Source organism: Schistocerca piceifrons, chromosome X, assembly GCF_021461385.2.
Source record: "Schistocerca piceifrons isolate TAMUIC-IGC-003096 chromosome X, iqSchPice1.1, whole genome shotgun sequence".
NCBI lineage: Eukaryota > Metazoa > Arthropoda > Insecta > Orthoptera > Acrididae > Schistocerca > Schistocerca piceifrons.
In genome coordinates this window covers 499587159-499614864 of record NC_060149.1, presented here as the reverse complement: position 1 = coordinate 499614864, position 27706 = coordinate 499587159, and the positions used below count along the sequence as shown (strand labels likewise).

The 27706-nt window shown below is 42.5% G+C and overlaps 1 protein-coding gene across 1 annotated transcript in view; it reads right to left on the bottom strand.

Annotated features, from left to right (window-relative positions):
- Positions 1-11775, bottom strand: part of LOC124722476 (collagen alpha-2(I) chain-like) — an 85350-nt gene extending 73575 nt beyond the window's left edge. Inside the window, exon 1 of the mRNA XM_047247634.1 lies at positions 11491-11775. Coding sequence (XP_047103590.1) covers positions 11491-11710 — 220 coding nt within the window. The 5' untranslated portion in view covers positions 11711-11775. The remainder of the gene's footprint in view (positions 1-11490) is intronic.
- Between the last annotated feature and the right edge of the window lie 15931 nt (positions 11776-27706).

Sequence of the window (27706 nt, the reverse complement as noted above, 5' to 3'; positions counted from 1 at the left end):
CGTCTACTCTCTGTTATCCTTTAATGCACATGCATGTAAGTTTAGAGGCAGATGGTTCTCTGTTTTCCTTAGAAGCGTCAAACACAGTAGTCACCTCGCGTGTGTCAATGTTACGTCAGCAGACGTACAGTAGATCGCGGGGAAATTGAGGAAGTAATTGAGTCTCTTCTGGTTGGCGCGGAACAGTTCTAGTACATGGGAACAAGTATGCGATAACAGGAGGAATACGAGAAAACGTCGACATGGAAGCGAAGGGAACCACGGAAACAGTTACTTTTTTTCCACTACTGTACGTCTGCTGACGTAACATTGATACACGCGAGGTGACTACTGTATTTGACGCTTTTAAGGAAAACAGACAACCATCTGCCTCTAAACTTACAGGCATCTCCATTATAGGATAACAGAGAGTACACTGGGTGATCGATTGATAGAGGGAGAAGTAGGCGCAAGCCATTTTACCGTTTCTTGCGCTGTTCTGTCAGGATGTATCAGGTGGGTGACATAGCCTGCGTTCGACTCGTATAGAAGAACATGTTCTGTATTTGACTTAGAGCACTGGCTACTTGTGATCGTTAACGTCAAACCTCTCCGTCATCAGAGGACATCCATCTCATGTGTGATGAAACGAGACCGTCCTGTTTCGACACATTCCTCTCAACGAACGAAGATTTATGCGATGTACTCCAATCGCTTGTCGCATCTTGGGTATAAAATCGAGAGTTCAGTTTTACAACTAAGATGATTCTAAGTTAGTGATAACTGTCTGTGAGACAAAGCAATCCCCATGTATACATCTGTTTGACAGATGTCCTCATTAGAGGGTTAGTGGCTGCATGACGTGTAATTTCATATGTCGGATGATGCTGCTATGCGTTTATCTGTTTCCTTGTAAGTGCTATTCTCCGTTACTAACAACCATTTTATATAGGACTGATGCAAGAATAGCATAATTTCTGAACCGTGATTGGATGTGAACAGTGGACGCTATGCATCTCTAGAAAGCTACACTGAGCACGTAACACACAGAATCGATATTTTAAGGAAGCAGCTTTCTTAATTTTACTATTTGTTACCATAGTTTAAGTAGAGAAACGAGCAAGAAGGATGTATGTAATGCGCTGTAAATATATTTGTTACATTGGAATGTTAACAGCGATGCACTCCACTTGAGTAATAGGTCGGAAACTGAAGCGATCTAACATTATAATCTATTTTATGTGCAGAACTATGTAGCATTAGGAGTGCATGTGTTTATTTTTCTTCTTACCAATACCCTACTGGTACTAATCCCAGACACTAGAACAATACTTTAAAATTGATAGCGTTGTTGATTTACGTAAAATGCTTCGAACTCCATCTGTCTGGAGCTCCATCATGCATAAAAATCGCCCGTATCTTGTTCTTCTTCACTGTCTGCTATCACATCACAACCCTTTCAAATCTGTTACTATACATCAATAAGGATTGCTAACCTCCTCGACATGAATGCATCTGGAGAAGTCTTGTGCACTTGGATGGGTGAGGATTCGGTAAACGCCCTTCATTCATGAGATGTGGAACGTAGCGGACTACTTCTGGTCGGCTGCAGATAAATCGGTAATGGTGCTGCAGGGTGGGTTGGTCAAAGACAGTGCGAGGGGGTCTTTCAGTCTCTCATTTTATCCTAAGACTGTGAGAATTTTCTGTGCCTCCCGTCCGCATAGAGAAAGAACGTAAATTAAGCACCATGCTCGAGGTGCTAGAAATATGTAGAGTGCTGTTTGGTATACTTTGATGATGTATGTGTTCGAGAATTAACAATGAATAGACGTACTACACGGTCATCTATCTACATTCTCAATGTTACTCGCAAATTAGAGAAGAGGCAACTTAGCTATGATACTGAAAATGGGATTCGTGCTATCGCATCATTGGTCCGTGTTGAAATTACTGTAAAATTGATAAATTGTTCGCACTATCTACTGTGATGATTATGATTACAGTACATCAACAGTGTCTTTTCCATGCCATCCGCCCACTGGTACGCTGTTGGTTACCACCTAATGATTGACTGACATCGTTTGTTTGATTTGGAGAAAGAGTTTTGGTGGAGGGGGCTACACCTTCTGGGGATGGCTAGCACTGAAACAGTGATCGCGTACATGACTGCAGTATGATGAATCAGTCGAAACGGAACGCAGAGCCATCAGCTATTCCGTCACTGTGACAGATGAGTTTAAATGTGTATTTCGTCAATCACCTTCGGATAGGTCTTTGGAAATTCTCCACAACGCCGCGAAATCCTACCAGTTTCCTTATGCTGTAACTGTCTTTTATTTAAAATCATACAGCGTGTGTGGTGTGTTACGGCAGCAGAAGTAACAAAATGACTTATACCTTGCACCATCCAGTTTTCTGTGGGAAGTAATCGAACAGAACGTATTAATGTCAGTTTAGAACCTGACACAGACCTCGTCGTAGTGGAAAAAACAAAATGTATGGCATTGTACAAAGTGTGTGCACAAAAAGAAATGTTTCAAACATCGACACAGGATCACAGGGAGAGTCTCTAAGACTTACTGTACGGTTTGTGGGATATGGTCGTCCTTCCACAGTACAGGTGTTGCAACTTTACACTGATCCGTGCAATGGATCAACAGCTGTCTATTTAATAGGATCGTCACATGTGCTCCATGCCGGAATACAGACGGTTTTTGTTTTCGATATTTGGGAGGAGAGAGACGCGGGAAAAATGTTATCGAGTTCTCTATCGGATGAAGATAGTGGAGCCTGTATAGTTCGATTATTTTCTCTGTTGAGTGGTACAGAATAACGGAGATAGGATGTTGGGTTGCCAGACGAGAATGGGCCCTGATGGTTTCGGAACTGTTTTGGACAGCAGTACTAATATGTAGTTTGGGTTTGCACCACAATGCAGCAACCAAATCCTCGTCCTACCCCCAGTACCCGTACTATCTTTTATACTACCTCGTGTTGCAGGGTCTGGCTTCGTTTGGTGATGACCTTACACATCGTACACTGTTGGTTGTCCTACGACATGTTGCCATCTCCAACAAATGGTCAAAACACGGTCCTGTCGAACTAAGTAAGGTCACTCTGTTTCTACATGGTTTGGAGAAGGTGGTAGATACAGCTCTCTCCGAATTCTGCCGAGTTCCTACTTAATTTGGAAGATCACATGCACAAAGCTGCAGAAATGGCGGCAGTTGCAAGAGGCATAGGAACTATCTAAAATTTTCCTGTAGCTGATAGGTTCGAAAAAGGTGACTCGTTTCAGGATAAGACTGCCAGAAATATGATTCATTAGTGGCTGTAATCATTAAAGGACTTCTCCATACGATCCAACGCAGGTACGTGGTTGAACAGAAAGACTTGATTCAAAATCCCACACAGCATATCTGCCAGATTGTGTAACACTAGAGATCTTAAAAGCTAGTGTACATTTCTTAGGACGTCAATCAGCACACCATCTACAATTTGTCATTCTTCTCAATCAACCATCGCCTATAACTCAGTAAATATACCGCAGAACCTCTGACATGGCATCGAGACAAAGCGTTACAAGTACTGGAGAAAGATCTATAGGTGGCATGATGAAATTGCAAATACCGGTTTCATACCATGTTCCTTAGCCGAATCACTTTCTAAATTCAGTGATTTTATCACGAGGGTGCATCGTCGGCTACGCATTGTTCGTCTGATAATATACACTCCAGTGACCAACGTCTATACTCAGTGTCATTGTATTTGTCTGGAAAAAGGCACTTCATTCGCAAGTAATGCCATACCTTGATTTATAACGCCAGTACAGCTTTTAACATGGATACTTGCCTGCACCTGAAGAACCAAGACCGTTTGTGACAGTAACATATAGCAGCTGTTGCGATCGTGTTTCTTTTACATCTGGCGGTTTGTAAGACGATTACGCCTCTCTTTCTAAGACACAGTGGTACAATTCGCAAGAAAAACTTATGAGATATGTCCATCCATCGCTGAATTTATCTCAGTATTACTTCGTATCGCCAGCAATCAGTTATTGACTGAGTACTATACTTAGTTGTACGGGATGCGTGATAGGTTCGCCTAGAGCATCAGGCTTATAAAGTATGTGTCTGTGTTCCGACATGTGCAAATGAAATGGCTATGTCCAGTCGTAAGGAAGGTATGGATTTCATGTGGAATACTGTGATAGCAACGGGGAAGAGTATGTCAAGTCATAAGAATGGTACAGATATATCTATTTCCAGAGCCACAGTTGTGAGAAGGATGTATTTTCGATATTTCACTCATTGTCGGATGTCGTTCAATTGAGACCGCAATTGTAACATTTAATTGTAAGTATAACAATCAAATATACGAAGAACAATTCTGTCTAGGGCTGCGTGGCGCGTCGGCGATGGCCTGTGACGGCTAACGTTAGCAGTTGTCCGAATGGAGAGGCCTGTTGCGATGCAGGAATGTAGGTGACTTAATCGTGTCTTCCTCTAGACGGCCGAATAGCGAACTAATACTTAGTATGTGTTGGATGGCTTTGAGGATCTCGCGGAAATTTGAGAAGATTCAATATGGATGTGTGTTCGTGCTGGAGCATTATGCCCTCCCATGTAAATAGTCTGGCTGACTGCTTCTTCATATTCGTCATCTTTATTTGCTTGAGGCAACATCGATTGTGGTGCGCATATCTAGCATATGAAAGACGGGTAGAAGACAAGTTTGCTGGTTCTCTATACATGAGAAACACCTGACTGAATTTATGAATTACAGGGACGGTTTATGATCTGTTATATCTTCGACATCGATATGAGCAAGTGGAAATATCAGTTTCCCCTATTTTTTTCGAGCTTTCACGTAAAGGTCTTCGCACGCGGATATATCCAATATGCACATGTATTTGCACTGGACCATTATTCCCTCCAATGTAAGTTGTGCGATTGACAGCACATTTCCCGACTTTATTTGGTTGAGAGAACATCGATTGTGGTGTGTATTGAGTGCATCTAGCAGGTGAAAGATGGGTGGAGGACACGTTTTCTGGTTCTCTAGACGTGCGAAACACCTTAATTGACTTTGTAAATGATAAAGATGATTTCGAATCCGTTATATCACGACATCGGTATTCGCGAGTGGAAAAATCAGTTTGCCGGCCGGTGTGGCCGAGAGGTTTTAGACGCTACAGTCTGGAACCGCACGACCGCTAGGTGGCAGGTTCGAATCGTGCCTCGTGCATGGATGTGTGTGATGTCCTTGGGTTAGTTAGGTTTAAGTAGTTCTGAGTTCTAGGGGACTGATGACCTCAGATGTTAAGTCCTATAGTGCTCAGAGCCATTTGAAACATTGGAAACATCAGTTACACGTATTCTTTTCGAAGTTTCACGTTAAGGTCTTCACAAACGAGATCAGTTTCTAGTTACTCAGTGGTTTACAGCACGCTCCACCTCGCTAAGGTTTCAGATTTCTAGAGAAATAATTTCCGGTCTGGATCTTCGAAATAATACTACGCAAGCGCTACTGCTGAGCAATCGATATTGCTATGTGCTTCATATCGAGAAGTATCACAGAAATGGTTGATATTGTGGCAAACCGTGTGAAATTACATATGGTCATATAATCTCAGAGTCTGGAGATGGGTGTGGAAACCAAGCAAGCAAGCAGGTCGGCCCTAGAAACAGTAATGCATTTGTGCCGAGGGGAGCTGACCCCAACCTTTTACAACAGTTCAGAGAGTGACTTTGGTCCGCTGAGGGCACTCTGGTTATGCGGATGACTTGTGGCCATCAGCTGTGGTGGATGAACACCCGACCTTACGGGAAATTATCTAGTTCTGCCAGGAGTGTATATGATGCATATGCTTATGCTGTCTTTCTTAGCAGTATATGTACGAGTGTTTGACAGTCGATAGCTACATCAATGATGTAAAAGGGTCGATTTTGTATGGTGCAGGATTCGAATTGTATGTATGTATGTATCGACATGGCACGCGGTGATATATTTAGGGGTTGGCGATCGTTTTCACCCTCGAATATTCAAGCGTCTATCTTCAGTGGCAAGGATGTGTAAATGAGCAAGAGTTTTTCTGTATCTGACGATTTGTAGGTCTCTTTGCAGGGTTTAATTGTCAATGCATTATGGCGAAATGTACAAATAATTTTTTTGCCGTTGAAAGTCTCATCTGCAGAAAAAAAAGGTGGACAGTGCTTACACACCGGCGGCATCAGTAGTTTGGCGGGTAAATTCAGTAAGAGCTAACAATAAGGCTCCACCCATTCACAAGACATCCATTGTGCTAGGACATAGGAGCCTCTATATAGCTGTGAGAACGTTTGTGTTTTGGAAATGTTTGCTGAAATCAGGACTTATCGATGTCCAGGAAGGGTAACATGTGATGGACAGGGTGCCCCTTTAGGACCATCAGGAAAATTGCATTCAGTGTTATTCTGAGATATTTTCGTAAACAGCTCCTGTTAGGGCAAGAATTTCCATGCAGACAAGATGAGACATCACAAGGCAGGTAAATGGATGCACAGCCAGATGCAGTTCGTTTGTCCCATTAGGATTGCGAAGGAAAAAGCAGTCGATGTCATTCTGGGAAGCATTGGTACAGATTTCTATAGTATGACCTGTGACATTAGGGTCCATAGGTAGAGAGGTTTAGCGCCATCAATGGTAAACATCCACGCACGGCCCACAGGTTGACTTGGCGCTTATTTAAATAGATATGTGATGTCAGTATAACACTCGAAGAACTGTAATTGTAGGCTCGACTTACACCTGCCGTCGGCAACAGCGTGACAGCAATAGCTCGCGTCCGGATGGCTTTGCAAGGCACATGCACACGTTGGAAGACTTCACTGATACGTTGCGTTTTTTACGTGCACTGAGTGTTTGTGCCCTGCATTATTTTCGGGTGCTTAAGCACTGTGAGAGTGTCTGTATAGCGTTACACATATGTTTTTTCACTGATCTACAAGTAGTTTGCACATCTGTACGCTGTGTACTGCATTATTCCGTTAATTATGAGTCGTCTGCGTCTCTGCACATCAGTGTACTGCATTACTTACGAGTTGTTTTCAGGCCTGTAGACTATTTACTGCGACCTCAATCAAGTCAGGGTGAGTGTTTTCTCTCAGTGTAATAAATATACTATGTCAGATTCATCCGTAAATAAATTGTTCTGTGCCATTTTTCCCCTCCAGACTGCCATCTTGGATTACGTACTCTGTACTGGGTCAGTTGGGGTGTGGACCTCATGATGAACACTCTGGATGAGCTACTGCCTCAAATTCTTTAAATAAAAGACTGAAAATAAAGACTTATATCCATCCTGTCCAGCACAAGCTGAGTCTTTTTCCCACCCATTACTAGAGAGAGGTGCAGTTGCATGACTTAGGTTAGTGGAGGTAGTTAAAGTGACCTTTTTTCTTGATATTTTCTTATGTTAGTGGAGGTAGTCGTGGTGTGTTGCATTGCTCTGCTGGAATTTCAGCTTCCCGCCATTTTCTGGGTGTGGGAAGAGGGGAGGGGAGGGGGGAATATTAGTGGCGGTTACCCAATTGATGTATTTTCCCACAAAAATTTGAACTTCAAATGATGACGTTATTGCATCGTTGCCATATCTACCACCACCAACTTGGATCCACCATCTTGATTACATTTCGCAACAATGGACACTGGAGTGACGCTGGCATTGTTCCACTACTCTCATGTACTGATGGACAGGGATCGTCTAGCGTCACAGAGGATGGCCGTAAAAAATCGTGTGAAATCAGAGGAAGAAATCACTCACGAGTTCCAAAGTGCTAACAACAGCGCACCTAGCACAGTAACTGTGGGTCAGAAATTAAGAAAAATCGAGTACAATGGTCGAGCTGCTCCTCATAAGCCACAAATTTCTGTAGTCGGTAATAAGTGACGTTTGATGTATTGTAAGTGCTATGCGAATGGACAGTGGATGATAAGAGCGAAATGATTAGGAGTGATGAATTGCGCTATAACCTGTGACAATGTGACGGAAGGGTTCGGTTTGGCGAATGCGTGGAGAACAGCACTTGCCAACATGTTTAGCACCATCAGTGAAATACAGAAGAATTGATGTTGCGGTATAGAAGTGTTCTTCATGATAAGGATGTGGCTCGCGTAAGTAAGCTCAAGAAAATGATAACTGGTAAGTAGATGAACACATTGTACAGCATTGTGTGCTGTATACAGTAGAGGAATAGTTCAAAGATGATGACTGTATCAGCATGACAATGCACTCTGTCATTAAGCATCATCTTTAAGGCAATAGTTTGTAGACAACAATATTTCAGAAACTGACTGGCCTGTTCAGATTGGCGACATCAACCCAATGAAACATCTCTGGGGAGAGTTAGGACAGAGGCTTCGCCCCAATCGCAACATCAGGCTTCACTACGTTCTCTGCTTTCAACTCTTGAGGAAGAGTGGGCAGACTTTTCTCCACAGGCATTCAAATAGCGATTGATAACGTCTCAACTAGAGTTCACTCCGTCATACAAGGTGTTTCACAATTCACGTTACACGCTTCTAGAGATTGTAGAGGGGACTTAGTGCAACCAATTTGTCACAGGAATCCATATATGGGAACGCCTTCTAACGACGCTACAGAGCGTCAAATTTATAGGCCCCGGCGCCCGTAATTGTTGGTATATGCGTTATGATTCCATGGCGATGTTACAAACTTTGTAGGATGTTGGAGATGGATAAATGTATTAATCTGAGATAAGGGTCCCTGTACCAGAAACGAACGAGTGGAAAATTATAATCGAAAACCGTTGTGATTCCTCCAACATTGAACTACATGTACTGGTACTGTTGTTGCTAAGACTGTAGGGTAGGCAACTTTCAGTGGTGGTAGTATGGACTAAAACAAGGAAAAAATGTCCTGTAAATAAGGATCTAAAATGCCTACCTGAGGATCTATGAGCACTTGTTCATTTTCGCTACTCTGAAACACGCATCCTCTGTTGAACAAGTACTCCATTTTGTAACATCGTCACGGAATCATCCTGTTTATACAAACATTCAGAAGCACCGTTGTGCTTATAACTCTGATGCTCTGTAACGTCGTTGGATGACGTTTCCGTACATAGGTTCTTACGTAAAACTTGATCTACTAAGTCTCCTCTACAACCTCAAAGAAGCGTGTAACATGAATTGTGGAAACCTCTGTAGGAGCGATAGTAGTCATAGGCCATATTAATGACCACTAACAGGTGTTCAGATATTTCTGATCAGATAGTACATTTATGCTGGCAGTTTATCGTGGCAGTTTTAGGTGGGGCTATTTTGATCTGTGATTGCTTAAGATACTGGTACAATTTGAGCTCGAAGTGCCACGCTTGCGCAACTTCCCCGTCAGCAAATAATTGCGTTGCAATCGTTAGTGAGTGCTTTGTGTATTCCGCCCTTCGTTGTGTTGTGCATTGATAGGCTTTCATAAGGAGATCACTTACCCCACCTTCACCCCCCGGAATAAGCAGTACTGAGTTTTTATTCATATACTGAATGGATAACTGACTATATTTTCTGGAGGATTGGAAGTTTTTTGCGTCACATAAAGAGTTTACTTTTCTTGGTAAGATACGTCTTGAATGTGGGCAATTCACTGATGTTCACCCCCCTCCCTGCAGCTGGATAAATTTCTTCCGACATCCACGTCTGTGTCGTTCGTCATTTCTTTTCGTATTTTGGAATGATCCATGATGGGTTTCGAGTACGACCCTCACATCACCAGCAGTTCTGCTTTCTCAGGCGAGCGGAAAACAGACGTAAGCTTCGAGAGGGGGCGCGGCTCGTTCTCCCTCTCCGCTCCTCTCCTATCGGAATTTCAAAGCTCTCGTTTGTTTACACCGCCGCTCACTACCAAGACATAGTGTCAGAAGTATACAATAACTTATATAGTTTTCTCCTTTGCCATAAGAAATTTGCAATCAATTTCAATTGAACATTCTTTGGTAGACAATGCGTTATAGTAGCAGCGTTTACAGGTATAATTACAGTAAATGTGCTTTAATTATCTCCGTAGTGTATTTGACGATATTTTCTGGAGCAGCTGTCGAAGAAGACATGTAGAACTTGTTGAAGGAAACCATTTTCATCTATGACTCTCATTGTGCTTTCAGATGAAACCGAACTGACAGTCAAAGAAGAAAACATTACCCTTCAAACAGTGCTAATGTATTTGTCAGTTATTACTTTGTCCGTCTTAAGCATACTGCAGTTTAAGAAAGTCTTACACTAAATGCCTTTCGCTTTTATTTAAAAAGTATCATCAATGGTGGTTGGTGTCAGTTACTCCTTTTTATAGCTTCTGAAGTCGACAGGTTTACCCCTCGTGGTTAACTGAGGCTGTCGCCAGAAAAAACTTGCCTGCAATTTCACGCTTCATAATTTTTTCTTAGAGTCCGGTATCCTTTTGATACATTTTCATTCTTTGCACTAAACTTGTCTTCCATTACACTTCATACACGTTGCCTTTATAGACATTTTTATGGTTCAGATGGTTCAAATGGCTCTGAGCACTCTGAGGGCATCAGTCCCCTATAACTTAGAACTACTAAAACCTAACTAACCTAAGGACATCACCCACATCCATGCCCGAGTCAGGATTCGAACCTGCGACCGTAGCGAATTTTTATGGTGCTTTCACCTTTTTTGTACTGAGCACAGTGTATTTATGTCCTGAAAAGAGGGTGAAACCATAGTACGTTCGTTTGGGTGTGGGTTTGTGAAAGTGAAGTGCAAAAGAACGCGAGAGCAGCAAAAAGAAAGAGGATTCCTACAATAGAAAAATAGTGATGGGAGAAAATGTAAGCAAAAGTTCTCGACTGCTACCTAATCCAAAACGAGGAGACAATCTGTCGATTTTAGAACATATATACAAAAGGAGTAATGAACAACAACCACCACTGATGACGCTCAGTAAACAAAAGGTAAAAAAGGCTGGTTAAAAAGACTCTTGAATTCCAGAACGCTTAGAACAGAGAAAAACAAATAACACAATAAAACACTTATTGCAACAGTTAACAGGATGAAATTTAAGTTCAGAGCAGTTTACGAATTCAAACGTTAATAACGTATATACCAAAAAGTATTAAGAATAAAAAGAATATTCAAATAATATGCAATTTTGCTATAAACTTTACGTCCTCCAATTTTTCTCATTTTGATCTGCCTTCTTCTATTATCTTACAGAGCCATAATAGTAATTATTCAACAGGCTCAGTCACAAAACTAAAATATTGATATACAGTTATCATGACCGGTATCACGTCGGCAAGTACAAGCCTGACCGTGCAAAATGATTTTGCGCAAGTAGTATCTTCAGTAGGTGGATGTATATGTGAGACATTCATCAGTTTCCGCGAGCTTCACGGAAACACAGAAAAGTTTTCCGAAATAAGGTGGAACGCACAGGTAGCCGCGCGGTTAAGCTTGTACATGTGGACGGAGCCTTGCTGATTTACTCACCCTTATTCATGAAGTACTGGATGATTCTTATCCAGAAAAGTACAAGCTGTTGGTACCTTTCCTTCTCTTCAATAATACGCTGCTGGCGCTGGCGAGGAGAAAGTCGCGCTCGCTTTGCCCTTTTCGTGCGCAATTCACGAGGAACATCTTGGTCGACTAGCTTTCGTCGGCGTGGGTTCACGCCGCTGGGCCCCACAAGCGAAACCATTGGCTTTGACATATGCGAAAAGACGCTCTGGCTTCAATATGATAGCGGCACATGCACCGCGCGATTTCTCCGATCGCTCCAGCAGTACTGCCAAGCAGTGTGGGTGCCGCCGCACGGTCCCAGTGCTGCCGACAGTAGCGCCGCTCGGCGGGATTCGGCGCTCTCCGCGCAGCGAGGCGCCAATTCGAAACGAGTAAACGAATGCGGCTTAACACTTCACAAAAGAAAACAGTGAGCATAATCATTACCGGACAAAGCCACATTTAAAAGTTGTCGAGTCAATTAAATAACTATGGATTACAGATACGAACAACTAAAACTGGAGCCATCACACAGGAAATTTTGTGGGGGAAGACGAACCGCAGACTGTATTTTGTTGGCAGAACACTTAGAAGGTGCAGTATATTTACTGAAGAGATTGCCTACACTACCTACATCCATCCACATCTGTGGTACTGCAGCGTAGTATGGTACACTTACTAGCCTATATAGGACTGGCGAATGGCATAAAAAAAATGTTGAAATGTGTGTGAATTCCTAAGGAACCAAAATGCTGAAGTCGTCGGTCCACAGACTTACACACCCATGCCCGAAGGAGGACTCTGACCCTCCGACGGAAGGGGCCGCGCAATCCGTGACATGTGCGCCTCTAACCACGCGGCTACTCCGCGTGGGTCGGACGGCATCTAAATAATTCAAAGAACCCCAGCTCGATTTGTATTATCACGAAATAAGGGATGAGTGTCACGGATATGTATAGATGGCAATGGTTAAAAGAAAGACGTTTCTCATTTCAGCGAGACCTTTTCCCTAAATTATAAATACCAATTCCGTTCACCGACTACGAAAATATTTTGTTGAATACCACCTGAATAGGTAGAAATGACCACCTGGTAAAATAAGAGAGGTCACAATTCGCGCAGAAAGTTTTAGGTGTCCATTTTATCTCCGTGCTGTTCGATAGCAGAACTGTAGAGAAATAGTCGGTGCACCCTCTGCCGAACATCTGAGATTGGATTCCAGAGTAAGTAGTCTGGTCATTGCAAGAATCAAGCATTGTCATGTGACAGTTACATCTGCATCTGTTCATCGCAAATAACCATTAAATGTGTAGCAGAGGGTACTTGTTATTGTATCATCGATTTAACTTCCTACCAATTCTATTCTTTTTGTTCACGAATGTAGCGGTGGAAGAATGACTAGATATATGGCCCTTTGCGAGACTGTCATTTGCCTAGCTTTTCCTCTCCCTCTCTGAATTCACTCCTCCTCATGAGTAGTACGTAAATCAAAGTAGGTCAAGTTTCAGAGATATTTTTGTTTAGAGAATATGCAATAAGTACCTAACACCGCGCCAACTGAGCTATACATTCGTGCCTCATCGCCCAATTTAAAGAGTCAGTTTTCAATTGCCTACGTCCTATTTTTATAAAGCCCAGAGTTGTTGTCCTGCCTATCTTGATCGACCAGCGTACTTGAGGGTAAGGCAGGGGGATCGTACAGACAGATCAACGTTTGACCGTCGCACAGACTCCCGCATGGAGGTCATAGAAATCCCTGGCGCTGGATAGCAACTGGAATAATGGAAAACAAATACGTCGACAGGCCTAGATGGAATCTCAAGTCAGTTTTACACACAGTACTCTTCGGTACTGGCATCTTGCTTAGCTTCTATCAATCGCGAATCTTTCTCACAGCGGGAAGTCCCAAGTGACTGAAAAATGCACAGGTGAGTTTTTTCTGCATCAAAGATAAAAGAACGTATCCGCAAAATTACAGACAAACATCCTTAACATCGGCTTGCTGCATAATTTTTCATCATCTTCTAAGTTTGAAAAATAAATTTCGTTGAGACAGAAACGCTTCTGTCCACAAATCAGCTTGGATTTAGAAAGCATCGCTCGTGCCCTACTCCATGATGTAAACAGAGGTTAGACATTTAGAATAGTTTCACAGATACGTGAGTAGTTGTAAGACTTATTAAATAATAGAACCCAGTACGTTGTCCTGGACGGCGAGTGTTCATCAGAGGCAAGGATATCGTCGTCAGTGGTGCCCCAGAAAAGTATGATACGTCCCATCGTATTTTCTTTTAAATAAATGATCCGATGGGTATGGTGAACTGCAAATCCTCGACTGTTTACTGACCGTAGAAAGATACAGAATGACTTAAACAGTATGTCTGTTTCGTGTGGTGAATGACGGCTAGCTCTAAATATAAAAAGAATTATGTTAATGAAAGTGGGAGAAAAAACAACCCAGTAATAGTCTTTAACGTTGCAAAGCGATATGAAATGGAATGGGCACATAAGGCAGGTACTATGGAAGGCGAATCGTAGACGCTGGTTTAGTAGGTGAATTTTAGGGACGTGTAGCTCATTTACGAACAAGATCGCGTATAAAACACTAAAATGACCAATTCTTGAGTTTTGCTACAGTGTTTGGGCTCCCCACCAGATCACATTAAAGAAAGAAATGGAAAAAATTCAGAGGCGTGCTGCTAGATTCGTAACCGGCAGTTTCGATTAACACGCGAATATTATGGAGATGCTTCATGAACTCCAATGGGAATCCCTGAAACGGAGACAACGTTGTTTTAGAGAAACACTACTGAGGAAATTTGCAGAATCGGAATTTGCGTCTGACTGCAGAACGATTCTATTGCTGCCAACGTACAAATCGCGTAAGGACCTAAAAGATAACAAAAGAGAAATTAGGGCTCGTACGGACGCATACACACGGTTGTTTTCCCACGCATCATTTGTGAGTGGGACAGGGAAGGGAATGATTGGTATTGGTGCAAGGTACTTTCTATCACGCACCATATGGTGGCTTGCGGAGTATGTGCAGCGTGTGGAAAAAAATATGGGAACACCACAAACGCATTACCGCACCTAATGCTGTGTAGGAAAACCATTGGCATTCAAAACAGCTTCCAGTCATCTCTAAATGAATAAATACACGTCCTGTATGGCTTCCAAGGGACCCTCATACCATTCTTCCTGCAAAATTGTGGCAAGTTTAGGTAACGACGATGAAGGTGGGCTGCGCGGTTTGAGGCGTCATGTAAGGACTGTGCGGCCACTCTCGCCGGAAGTCAAGTCCTCCCTCGGGCATGGGTTTGTGTGTTTTTCTTAGCATAAATTAGTTTAAGCAAGGTTTAAGCCTAGGGATCGATGACATAAGCAGTTTGGTCCCTTAAAAATTCACACACATTTGAACATTTTTGATGGACGTGGATAGCGATCACCCACACTTCTCCCAAAAGTTTACCGCAAGGGTTCAGTAATATTAAGATCAGGGGAGATGCGGCCTTTCATGCTCCTGCTAAAAAAAAAGTTCTGGATGAGGAGGGGTGTGCAGATATAACATAATGCTTGACAGTAGTGCGATCTTCCAGATTACGCGCGGGGCCTATGGAATATCATGATCCGGCTGCCTATATCACCGACAAACCCCCTTCATATTATGCTCTTGGGAAAAAAATTCGGCCAGAAGTTGGACACAGTTTCACACAAGACTCATCTGGGCAAATCAGTTTCTTCCATTGCTCCACAGTCCAGGTTTTATGCCTTCGGCAACAAGTTTTCCTGCTATGGCCGTTAGAATCACTGACGTGTAGTTTCGGTTTACTAGCTAGCCCTGAAATTCCTGGTTTATGGTGCGTCCTTCGAGCTGTTTGCCACTGACAGGGTTCCCTAGCGCGACATTCAATTCTACTGTATCTTTTGTAGCTGTTCCCTCTTATTTTTCGCTACAGTCCTCTTAAGCGACCGCTGTCACGACCATTCAATACACACTTCCGTTCACTTTGTGACTTACCAGATGATGTATCTTCGCTTTCCCTACATGCGGTATAAATCTCCGATATCGTGCTTCTTCAAACACTTCAGCTACCTTGGTTAAGGAAGCACACACCATACGTGCACTAACAATGTGACCACGTTGGAATGCAATTCGCTTCGACACAATGCACTCACAAGTTCACAGATCATTGTTCTGAAGACGGCTGACATTTGCAATGTGTTGAGGACATTGCACAGGTGCCGTTCATTGACAAATAAGACAAAGCAACCTGCAGGCCTTTCTAGCACCTGTATTTATGGTCATGCATGCTTTTTCACATTTTTGGCCAACCCCTGTGTGTATATGCAGATGGAGAACGTTTTAAGCTCTGCGTTAATGTTGATTTCAGAATAAGACTTTCCTGCCTTAGAAGAGCTGAGCCATGAGATGGCCTAATAGGGTATTGATGGTGAAATATTAGAAATGTTTTCGAGGCCCGATGTAACAGGAATTTAGTCTACAAGAAACTTTATCTTCTTCGCATTCTTCTCCAATGAGTGGAAGCTTCATTCTGGAAACAGACCTACACAAAATAAAAGTCTCGCTCAACAGATTTAGAGATCTTAAATTCTGCGGGAGCTACGTGACGATAAGCTACAGTTTATTTATTTCATGTAAGCTTTTATTCTTTCTGGCAAAATTAGGGTCTTCAGTGGGTCTTTTACATTTGATCAGACATCCTGAGTGGGTTTACAGTGCAATATCCACAGTACGTGAGCATTGCAAAGTAATAGCAACAATATCAAAAATAATAACAGTAGATGTGTATAGCACTTCTGAAATGTCAGTCTTATTAACACGGTGTCAAGTAATTTCCTCGTTACATTCTAGTCGACTATTGTTAACGAAGTACTAAGAAGTAATGTAGGGTAAGAGTACAGAAGGGTTCAACCCTGAGAGGAAGTTGATGAATGGTCTATGCAAATGTGAGAAAAAAATAAAGAAAGTAAAAAATATAGTCGACTAAGCTGGAAGAAGAGAAACAGGAATGAGGAGAGTATGGGCAAAAACAATGTGATAGAGGGAATGCTGTAGGACAATGGGAAAACACCTGATACATGCTGAGTGATAAGCTACACCGATGGTACACTGTATGAGTTTAATCTATTCTAGATGCAGAGTGGTTTGGATATAAAACAAGTAAGTAGTTGCCACTATTTAAGTTCCAACCTTCGTATGTTCTTTTGGTTATGCAAAACGTGAGGACTACAGCGGTTTTCAAATACACAAAATTTAATCGCAGCTGCGAGTATGGACAACCATCAACTGTGTAACGGAATGACGACAATGAAAATTTGTGTTGGACCGGGAATCTAACCCAGATTTCCCGCTTAGAGCAAGAGGTCTCTCTACCAATATCTTTTTCTGCTCGTCACAGTTCTCGTCCTTTGGTTCGGGCAGACGTCACAGGACATCCCCTCTAGTTTTTATCGTTCAATATTTCACCATTTTTTTTTACAGGCAGAGATAGTTTAAGGAATTTAGGGATTCAGGGGTCACTTGCGAAGTCCGATTGTGGAGACTGAGGTTTCTTTGAGTCTATTTGCAAACGGGCCTGGAGTTTATTAAGTACTAGCTTACTCACGATTTTCACGGACTTCAGAAAGGTCCGAGCAGGCACACGGGGGGAGGGGTTTATTAGTTATTGGGAGCTCCAACGTTAGGCGGGTGATGGAGCCCCATAGGGAAATAGCGGAAAGGTCGGGGAAGAAGGCCAGTGTCCACTCCGTCTGCTTGCCGGGGGGCCTCATCCGAGATGTGGAGGAGGCCCTGCTGGCGGCGATAGAAAGCACTGGGTGCACCCAACTGCGAATTGTTGCTCATGTCGGCACCAATGACTCCTGCCGTCTGGGTTAAGAGGTCATCCTCAGTTCGTACAGGCGGTTGGCGGAATTGGTGAAGGCGGAAAGCCTCGCTCGCGGTGTGGAATCAGAGCTAACTATTTGTAGTATCGTTTCGAGAACCGATCACGCTCCTCTGGTTTGGAGCCCAGTAGAAGGCTTAAACCAGAGGCTCAGACGATTCTGCGGAGATCTGGGGTGCAAATTTCTCGACGTCCGTTATCGGGTGGAGAAATGTAGGGTCCTCCTGAATAGGTCAGGCGTGCACTACACGCCGGAAGCGGCTGCAAGGGTAGCGGAGTACGTGTGGAGTGCACATGTGGGTTTTTTAGGTTAGAGAATTCCCTCCTAGGCCCGACAAGACGCCTCCTGAGACGCATCAAGGTAGGAGTAGGCAAAATGCAACAGGGAATAACAATATTAATGTGCTAATAGTAAACTGCAGGAGCGTCTACAGAAAGGTCCCAGAACTGCTCCCATTAATAAACGGTCACAATGCCCATATAGTACTATGGACAGAAAGTTGGCTGAAACTAGACGTAAACAGTAATGAAATCCTAAACTCGGATTGGAGTGTATACCACCCAGACACGTTGGACATTGAAGGGGGAGGCGTGTTTATAGCGATAAGAAGTGCTATAGTATCGAAGGAAATTGACAGAGATCCGAAATGTGAAATAATTTGGGTGAAGGTCACGGTTAAAGCAGGCTCAGACATGGTAATTGGATGTCTCTATAGGCCCCCTGGCTCAGCAGCTGTTGTGGCTGAGCACCTGAAGGATAATTTGGAAAATATTTCGAGTACATTTCCCCACCACGTTATAGTTCTGGGTGGATATTTTAATTTGCCGGATATAGACTGGGAGACTCAAACGTTCATAGCGGGTGGCAGGGACAAAGAATCCAGTGAAATTTTTTTAAGTGCTTTATCTGAAAACTACCTACAGCAGTTAAACAGAGAACCGACTCGTGGCGATAACATATTAGACCTTCTGGTGACAAACAGACCCGAACTATTTGAAACAGTTAACGCAGAACAGGGAATCAGCGATCATAAAGCGGTTGATTTCAGCCGTAAATAGAAATATTTAAAAAGGTAGGTAGATTTTTCTGTTTAGCAAAAGTGACAAAAAGCAGATTACAGAGTACCTGACGGCTCAACACAAAAGTTTTGTCTCAATTACAGATAGTATTGAGGATCAGTGGACAAAGTTCAAAACCATCGTACAATATGCGTTAGATGAGAATGTGCCAAGCAAGATAGTAAGAGATGGGAAAGAGTCACCGTGGTACAACAACCGAGTTAGAAAACTGCTGCGGAAGAAAAGGGAACTTCACAGCAAACATAAACATAGCCAAAGCCTTGCAGACAAACAAAAATTACGCAAAGCGAAATGTAGTGTGAGGAGGGCTATGCGAGAGGCGTTCAATGAATTCGAAAGTAAAGTTCTATGTACTGACTTGGCAGAAAATCCTAAGAAATTTTGGTCTTATGTCAGAGTGATAGGTGGATCAAAACAAAATGTCCAGACACTCTGTGACCAAAATGGTACTGAAACAGAGGATGACAGACTAAGGGCCGAAATACTTAATGTCTTTTTCCAAAGCTGTTTCACAGATTGTCGCACAGATGACAAAATGGTAGACACCGAAATAGACGACAGAGGGATATAGAAACAATTAAAATCGCTCAAAAGAGGAAAGGCAGCTGGACTTGATGGGATACCAGTTCGATTTTACACAGCGTACGTGAAGGATCTTGCCCCCCTTTTTGCAGCGGTGTACCGTAGGTCTCTAGAAGAGCGTTGCATTCCAAAGGATTGGAAAAGTGCACAGATCATCCCAGTTTTCAAGAAGGGACGTCGAACAGATGTGCAGAACTATAGACCTATATCTCTAACGTCGAACAGTTGTAGAATTTTGGAACACGTATTATGTTCGAGTATAATGACTTTTCTGGAGACTAGAAATCTACTCTGTAGGAATCAGCATGGGTTTCGAAAAAGACGGTCGTGTGAAACCCAGCTCGCGCTATTCGTCCACGAGACTCAGAGGGCCATAGACACGGGTTCACAGGCAGATGCCCTGTTTCTTGACTTCCGCAAGGCGTTCGATACAGTTCCCCACAGTCGTTTAATGAACGAAGTAAGAGCATATGGACTATCAGACCAACTGTGTGATTGGATTAAAGAGTTCCTAGATAACAGAACGCAGCATGTCATTCTCAATGGAGAGAAACCCTCCGAAGTAAGAGTGATTTTAGGTGTGCCTCAGGGGAGTGTCATAGGACCGTTACCATTCACAATATACATAAATGACCTTGTGGATGACATCGGAAGTTCACTGAGGCCTTTTGCAGATGATGCTGTGGTGTATCGAAAGGTTGTAACAATGGAAAATTGTACTGAAATGCAGGAGGCTCTGCAGCGAATTGACGCATGGTGCAGGGAATGGCAATTGAATCTCAGTGTAGACAAGTGTAATGTGCTGCGAATACATAGGAAGATAGATCCCTTATCATTTAGCTACATAATAGCAGGTCAGCTACTGGAAGCAGTTAATTCCATAAATTATCTGGGAGTAAGCATTAGGAGTGATTTAAAATGGAATGATCATATAAAGTTGATCGTTGGTAAAGCAGATGCCAGACTGAGATTCATTGGAAGAATCCTAAGGAAATGCAATCCGAAAACAAAGGACGTAGGTTACAGTACGCTTGTTCGCCCACTGCTTGAATACTGCTCAGCAGTGTGGGATGCGTACCAGATAGGGTTGATAGAAGAGATAGAGAAGATCCAATGGAGAGCAGCGCGCTTCGTTACAGGATCATTTAGTAATCGCGAAAGCGTTACCGAGATGATAGATAAACTCCAATGGAAGACTCTGCAGGAGAGACGCTCAGTAGCTCGGTACGGGCTTTTGTTAAAGTTTCGAGAACATACCTTCACCGAAGAGTCAAGCAGTATATTCCTCCCTCCTACGTATATCTCGCGAAGAGACCATGAGGATAAAATCTGAGAGATTAGAGCCCACACAGAAGCATACCGACAATCCTTCTTTCCACGAACAATACGAGACTGGAATAGAAGGGAGAACCGATAGAGGTACACACTGCCACACACCGTCAGGTGGCTTGCGCAGTATGGATGTAGATATAGATGTAGACTTATTGCTAGCACATAAAAACGCATTTTAATTCAGTAATTTTTTATGAGGAGTGTGACGTGCTAAGTTCGAGTTGTAAGTATGCCGGATGGTGTAGATTTCATATGTTCACTCTTTTTACGAATGAAAACATGGCACGAGCGCCACCTGGTAAGATCGCCAGTTGGCTTTACCTCGTTAGATGTATGTACTTATGCATAAAATTACCAGAAATACCACTAAAACGAGAAAACATGCACAAAAATATTCGAATATTAACCTGAAATAAACGAACCTGTGCCTAAATCCAACACAAAATACAACTGGGAAAATACGAATCTAACAATTTATTAGGCGTTTCTGACATTATGATAATACTAAACCAGTTCATCATTGATTTTAATTGTGTATTTCATAGAAAATTACGAAATATCTTCCAAAATGTTTCGGAAAGGCCTTGCTTGTATCTATGAAACGGTTTTCACATTTGGAAAATTTGCCTCTGCCTCACATTATGTTATGAAGTAGAACTTCATTGTTGCATTGAAGCTTGCAAAATAATCCTCCAAAAGTAAGTCCCGAATTATAATATTTGACAGAATATTTTTGTATAACTCGCCAATTTAACAGCAAGCGCACATACGCCGATTTCGTAACGTATTGAAAAAATTACATAGAATTGTTCACATAAATTGAGGGAGCCACAGATTACTGGAGATGTCTTTTCATAAAAGGGACAACCAGTCAGTGAGAGCTGTTATAGAAATAAACTCCATCTATGTGCGTGATTAAATTTTGTTTTCATGATCCTTTATCACTGTTGACCATGCGTTCACAATAGCTCTGAGAGAAGCTCGGCTGGCCAGGCAGTAATAACGTTAGAATTGTGGCGACTCACACGCCAAAGTACCGTTATCCAAGATGGCGGCGATGACGTCATCCAACATGGCGTATTTTGGCGGGAAGTTTGAATTTTGGCTCGAAGATAGGTCAATTGGGCTACTTCCACTAACCTAACCCCCTCCTCCTCCAGAAAATGGCGGGAAGTTATCAGGACAATTCAACCTCTAGTAACCTAAGAACATGACGCTAAAGAAAGGTCACTTGCGCTACCTCCATTAACCTAAGTCACCCGCTATATGTCTCGATTCTCCTCAGTCCTAGGAAATTATCTGACAAAGTCTTACAGTCAGCACTTCTGCAAGGTGCTGCATCCTGCCAAGGTTCTTTCAAACAAGTGTTATGAAGCATCCAGCCAATGGCAAGCCATCCACTATTTATAAAAGCGGAAGCCTCACCAGCCCACGACAGCAAAAAAAAAAAAAGGTTCAAGTGGCTCTGAGCACTATGGGACTTAACAACTGAGGTCACCGGCGGGGTCAGGGATTTCCTCTGCCTCGTGATGACTGGGTGTTGTGTGCTGTCCTTAGGTTAGTTAGGTTTAAGTAGTTCTAAGTTCTAGGGGACTGATGACCATAGATGTTAAGTCCCGTAGTGCTCAGAGCCATTTGAACAATTTTTGAACTGAGGTCATCAGTCCCCTAGAACTTAGAACTACTTAAACCTAACTAACGTAAGGACATCGCACACATCCATGCCTGAGGCAGGATTCGAATCTGCGACCGTAGCATTCGCGTGGCTCTGGATTGAAGCACCTAGAACCGCTAGGCCACCGTGGCCAGCCATGACAATCAGTTTTACCCCTAATGAAGATGGCAGAGGTAGTCATCAGAAGCTCAGAATTTTATCCTCCCAGCCGGGGTGGCCGAGCGGTTCTAGGCGCTACATTCTGGAACCGCGCGACTGTTTTGGTCGCAGGTTCGAATCCTGCCTCGGGTATAGATGTGTATGATGTCCTTAGGTTAGTTAGGTTTAAGTAGTTCTAAGTTCTAGGGGACTGATGACCTCAGAACTTAAGTCCCACAGTTCTCAGAGCCTTTTGAACCATTTGATTTTATTCTAATATGAAGTCACACATAAACCAAGAACCTTTTATGCAAGGACTCCATCATGAACGACTTCATAGTCATATTCGTAGTCAAGTGTTATGAAGGACAGGCATCAGGCACTATGTGTGATAATGAATACCGCACACGTGGAAGTAATACTTGGAAAAACATTACCAACGTGGGTTGGTGTCCTGTAATCATCATGATCGATAGAACAAGCAAAATGCGAATTCCTTCTTCCTCACAGTCCTAACGTGACACCCCGTCCATCATGTGTTACCCTTCCTGATTTCAACAAACACAAACGTTCTCATTGCTATGTAGATACTCCTATGTCCCAGAACAAAGATGTCCTGTGAATCAATGGGGGATTATGATTGGCTCTTATCGAATTTACCATCCTAATTACTGATGCCATCAGTGTGCAAGCATCGTCTGCCATTTCTTTTTCTTTCTGTAGTTGATAAGTTCAGCAGCAAAAATCTATTTTACACTGAACGCCATACTGCACTGACAACTAAAGCTCGTAATTTGCCCTACATATCATCAAATACAGAAAGACTCTTACGTAATTACACTGCTCTCCCAGTGAGATCGGGAGCTTGAATATAAGAGAGTGAAACTGATTTCCAACCCAGCAATATATCACCACTTACTGTGTCGATATAGTAAACATACAATTCGTATCTTACGCCATACAAAAATCGCCCTTTTATGTTATTTGTACATATACCACGAAAACAGACAGCACCATCGATACACTCGCGACACTAGATATTTCCCTGCGAGGTTGGCGGTCATCCACTCCCGACGGGTAACCAGAGCACCCTCAGTGAGCCGAATCCACTCTCACAACTGTTCTAGAAATTCGGGCTCATTTCTCCCTGGCACAAACGCATTACTGTTTCTGGTCCAGACCTGCTTGCCTGCTCGCTTTTTTACACCAATCTCCAGACTCTGGGATTACAAGAATATATGTATTTTTGCATGGTTCACCATAAAATCATACCATTTTCGCGGTACTTGTCGATATCAAGCACACAGCAGTTTCCCACAGATCACTCGTGCAACGTAATTCTGAAGGTATAGACTGGAAATTATTTCTCTACAAAGCTGAAATCTTAGCTTTGTGGGGCGTGCTGTAAACCACTGATTAACTAGAAACTTGTAACGTCTGCGAAGACATTTGCGCAGAAACTCGAGAAAAATAGAGAAAACTGATATTTCCACTCATGAATACTGATACTGGTGATGTAGCAGATTCCAAATCATGCCTATAATTTACAAGCTCAACGAAGGTGTTTCTCACGTCTAGAGAACCAGTAAATGTGCCTTCCACATTCTAGGTGCACACACCATCAACTAAATAAAAGCGCGAAAAGTGCAGAAGTAGTCGACCGGACAGTTTACATGGGAGGGAACAACGGTACAGCGCAAACACATGTCCATATTGAATCCTCTCAAATTTCCACACCATCACGAAAGCTATCCAACACATACTAAGCATTATTTAGCTAATCGGCCATTTAGAGGACAACAGTTAAGTCAGCTACATTCCTACACTCCAACAGGCCTCTGCATTTAGATGGCTCCGACAGTTAATGGGAAACGAATCATTCCTGCCACAAGTCACCGGTGCTGCACACCAAGCAAGCATAGACAGAATCGTCCTAGAAAAACAACGGGCCTCGTATATACTTTATACCTGTACCTACAACTAAATGTCATGATGGTGGTCTCAGTTGAATGACATTCGGTTATGAGCGAAGTATTGGAAATACACCCTGCTGATGGCCATCGCTCTGGAAACAGAAATATCGGTACCATCCTTGTAACTTGAAATACTCTTCCCTTTGCTATCACAGTACTCCACGTCAAATATATACTTTCCTTATGACTGGACATAGTCATTTCCTTCGAGTATGTCGGAAAACAAACACATAATTTATAAGCCTGATGCTCAAGGTGAATCTGTCACACACCCCCTACTACTAAGTATAATACTTGATGAATAACAGATTGCTGGTAATACAAAATACTACTGACCTAAAATCAACGATGGGAGGACATGTCTCATAAGTTTGTCTTGCGAGTGCTACCACTGTGTCTTAGAAAGAGAGACGTAACCATCTTACAAACTGCCAGATTGAAAAACCCGATCCCCACAGCTACTGTATGTTACTGTCAGAACGGTCTTGGTTCTACATGTGTACGCAGGTATCCATGTTAAAAGCTATACCGGCTTTATAAATCGAGGTATGGCATTACCTAAGAATGAATTAGTTTTCCAGACAAACACCATGACACTGAACATTGACGGTGCACCCTAATAATAAAATTGTCGAATCATCCAGTGTGTGTGGCGTCTTATGGTAACTGGAGCAACAAGATGAATTGTACCACGCAACGTCTAGTTTTCTGTGAGAGGTAATGAACCAAACGTGTTAATTTCAGTTTGGAACCTGACATAGACCTCGAAGTGATGGCAGAAAAACAAAATGTATGGCAGTGAACAAAGCATGTTGCAGCAGAAAAAAAAGTGTTTCAAACAACGACACAGGGCCACAGGGAGCGTCTCTTGCGACTTAAAGTATAGTCTGTGGGATACAGTCATCCTCCTACAGTACAGGTGATGAAACTTTTAACTGGTCAATGCAGTGGATCAACACCTGTATATTTAATAGGAACGTCATATGTGCTCGATGCCAGCACACATGAGATATTTGTTTTCTATATATGGGAGGAGAGAGATGCAGTAAAAATCTTATCTAGTTCTCTATCGGATGAAGTTAGTGTAGCTTTTATAGTTCGTAATTTTTCTCTGTTGGATGGTACAGAATAATGATGATAGTATGTTGGGCTGGATAGATGTGAATGGGACCTGAGGCACCCGGATCTGCTTCAGACTGTAGTATCTGTATGTAGTTTGGGGAAGCACAACAATGCGCCCATTTCTATCGAATGTTCAAAACACGGTCCTGTCGCACTAACTCAGGTTGCTCTGTTTGTACACGAGTTGTAGAAGGTGGTGGATATGGCTTTCTACGACTTCTGCTCAGATCCGACTTAAATTGGAACGATCACATGCGCAAAGCTGCAGAAATGGCAGCAGGCGAAAGATGCATAGGGACTGACTAAAACCACGTTGGAATTTTACTAGAGCAGACAGGTAGAGCAAAGGTGACTCGTTTCGAGATATGAGAGTGCCAGAAATATGATATGGCATCGAGACAGAATGCGTTTCAAATACTGGCGGCGGCGCGAGGGGTTGCAAGTACCTGTTTCATACCAAGTTCCCTGGATTCCTTACCTCGATTTGTGAAACCAGTATAGCTTTTAACATTGATACTAGTGTGCACATGTAGAAATTTTTTTTACATATGAGACGATTACATATCACTTTCTAACACACAGTGGTAGCACTCGCAAATTTATGAGACATGTCCACCCATCGTTGATTTTAGGTCAGTATTATTTCGTTTCACTAGCAATCTGTTATTGACTATGTATTATACTTAATAGTAGGGGGTCCGTGATATGTTCACCTTGAGCATCAGGCTTATAAAGTATGTGTTTGTGTTCCAACATGAGCAAAGGATATGACTGTGTCCTGTTGTAAGTAAGGTACGAATTTGATGTGGAGTACTGTGATAGCAAAGGGAAGAGTGTGTCAAGTTATAAGGATGGTACCGATATTTCTATTTCCAGACCCACAGCCGTCAGCAGGATGTATTTCCAATTCTTAGCTCATTGTCGAATGTCATTCAACTGAGACTGAGATTGTGACATTTAGTTGAAGGTACAGGGTCAAATATATATGAGACCGGTTTTTTCCCTACGACGATTCTATCTGTGCTTGCTTGGCTTGCAGCACCGGTGACTTGTGTCAGGAATGATTCATGTGTCCCATTAACTGTAGGAGCTGTCCAAATGCAAAGGACTGTTGGAGTGTAGGAATATAGCTGACTTAACTGTTGTCTTCTAAATGGCTGAATAGCGAACTAATAACAAGTATGTATTGGACAGCTTTCGTGATGGTGTGGAAATTTGAGAAGATTCAATATGGACGTGTGTTTGTGCTGTACCGTTATTTCTTCCCATGCAAATCGTCCGGTTGACTGCTCCTGCACATTTCGCGCACTTATATAGTTGAGGGAAAATCGATTGTGGTGTGTGCATCTAGCAAGTGGAAGGCACGTTTACTGGTTCTCTAGACGTGAGAAACACCTTAGTTGAGCTTGTAAACTAACCTAAGAACATCACACACATGCATGCCCGAGGCAGGATTCGAACCTGCGACCGTAGCGGTCACGCGGTTCCAGACTGAAGCGCCTAGAACCGCACGGTCACACCGGACGGCTTGAAATACAACGACTCATAGTATTTCCCTAACTGTTATTTCAAAATTAAGATGCTTGTTTTCAGTTATATTCACTGAGTCTTATTCAAGACTACTACTGTGTGTTATCCAAATCTACTCTGCATTCAAAAAGAGATAAAACTCATACACTGTACCATCGGTGTAGTTTCTCTCTCAGCATGTACCAGGTGTCTTCCCATTGTCCTACAGCATTCCCTCTATCACATTGTTTTTGCCCATACTCTCCTCATTCCTGTTTCTCTTCTTCCAGCTTAGTCGACTATATTTTTTACTTTCTCTATTTTTTTCTCACTTTTACATGGCCCATTCATCAACTAGCTCTCAGGGTTGAACCCTTCTGTGCTCTTACCCTATATTACTTCTTAGTACTTCGTTAACAATTTTCGACTAGAATGTAACGAGGAAATTACTTGACACCGTGTTAATAAGACTGACATTTCGGAAGTGCTATACACATCTACTATTATTATTTTTGATATTATTGCTATTATTTTGCAATGCTCACGTACTGTGGATATTGCACTGTAAATCCACTCAGGATGTCTGATCAAATGTAAAAGACCCACTGAAGACCCTAATTTTGCCAGAAAGAATAAAAGCTTACATGAAATAAATAATCTATAGCTTATCGTCACGTAGCTCCCGCAGAATTTAAGATCTCTAAATCTGCTGAGCGAGACTTTTATTTTGTGTAGGTCTGTTTCCAGAATGAAGCTTCCACTCATTGGAGAAGAATGCGAGGAAGATAAAGTTTCTTGTAGACTAAATTCCTGTTACATTGGGCCTCGAAAACATTTCTAATATTTCACCATCAATACCCTATTAGGCCATCTCATGGCTCAGCTCT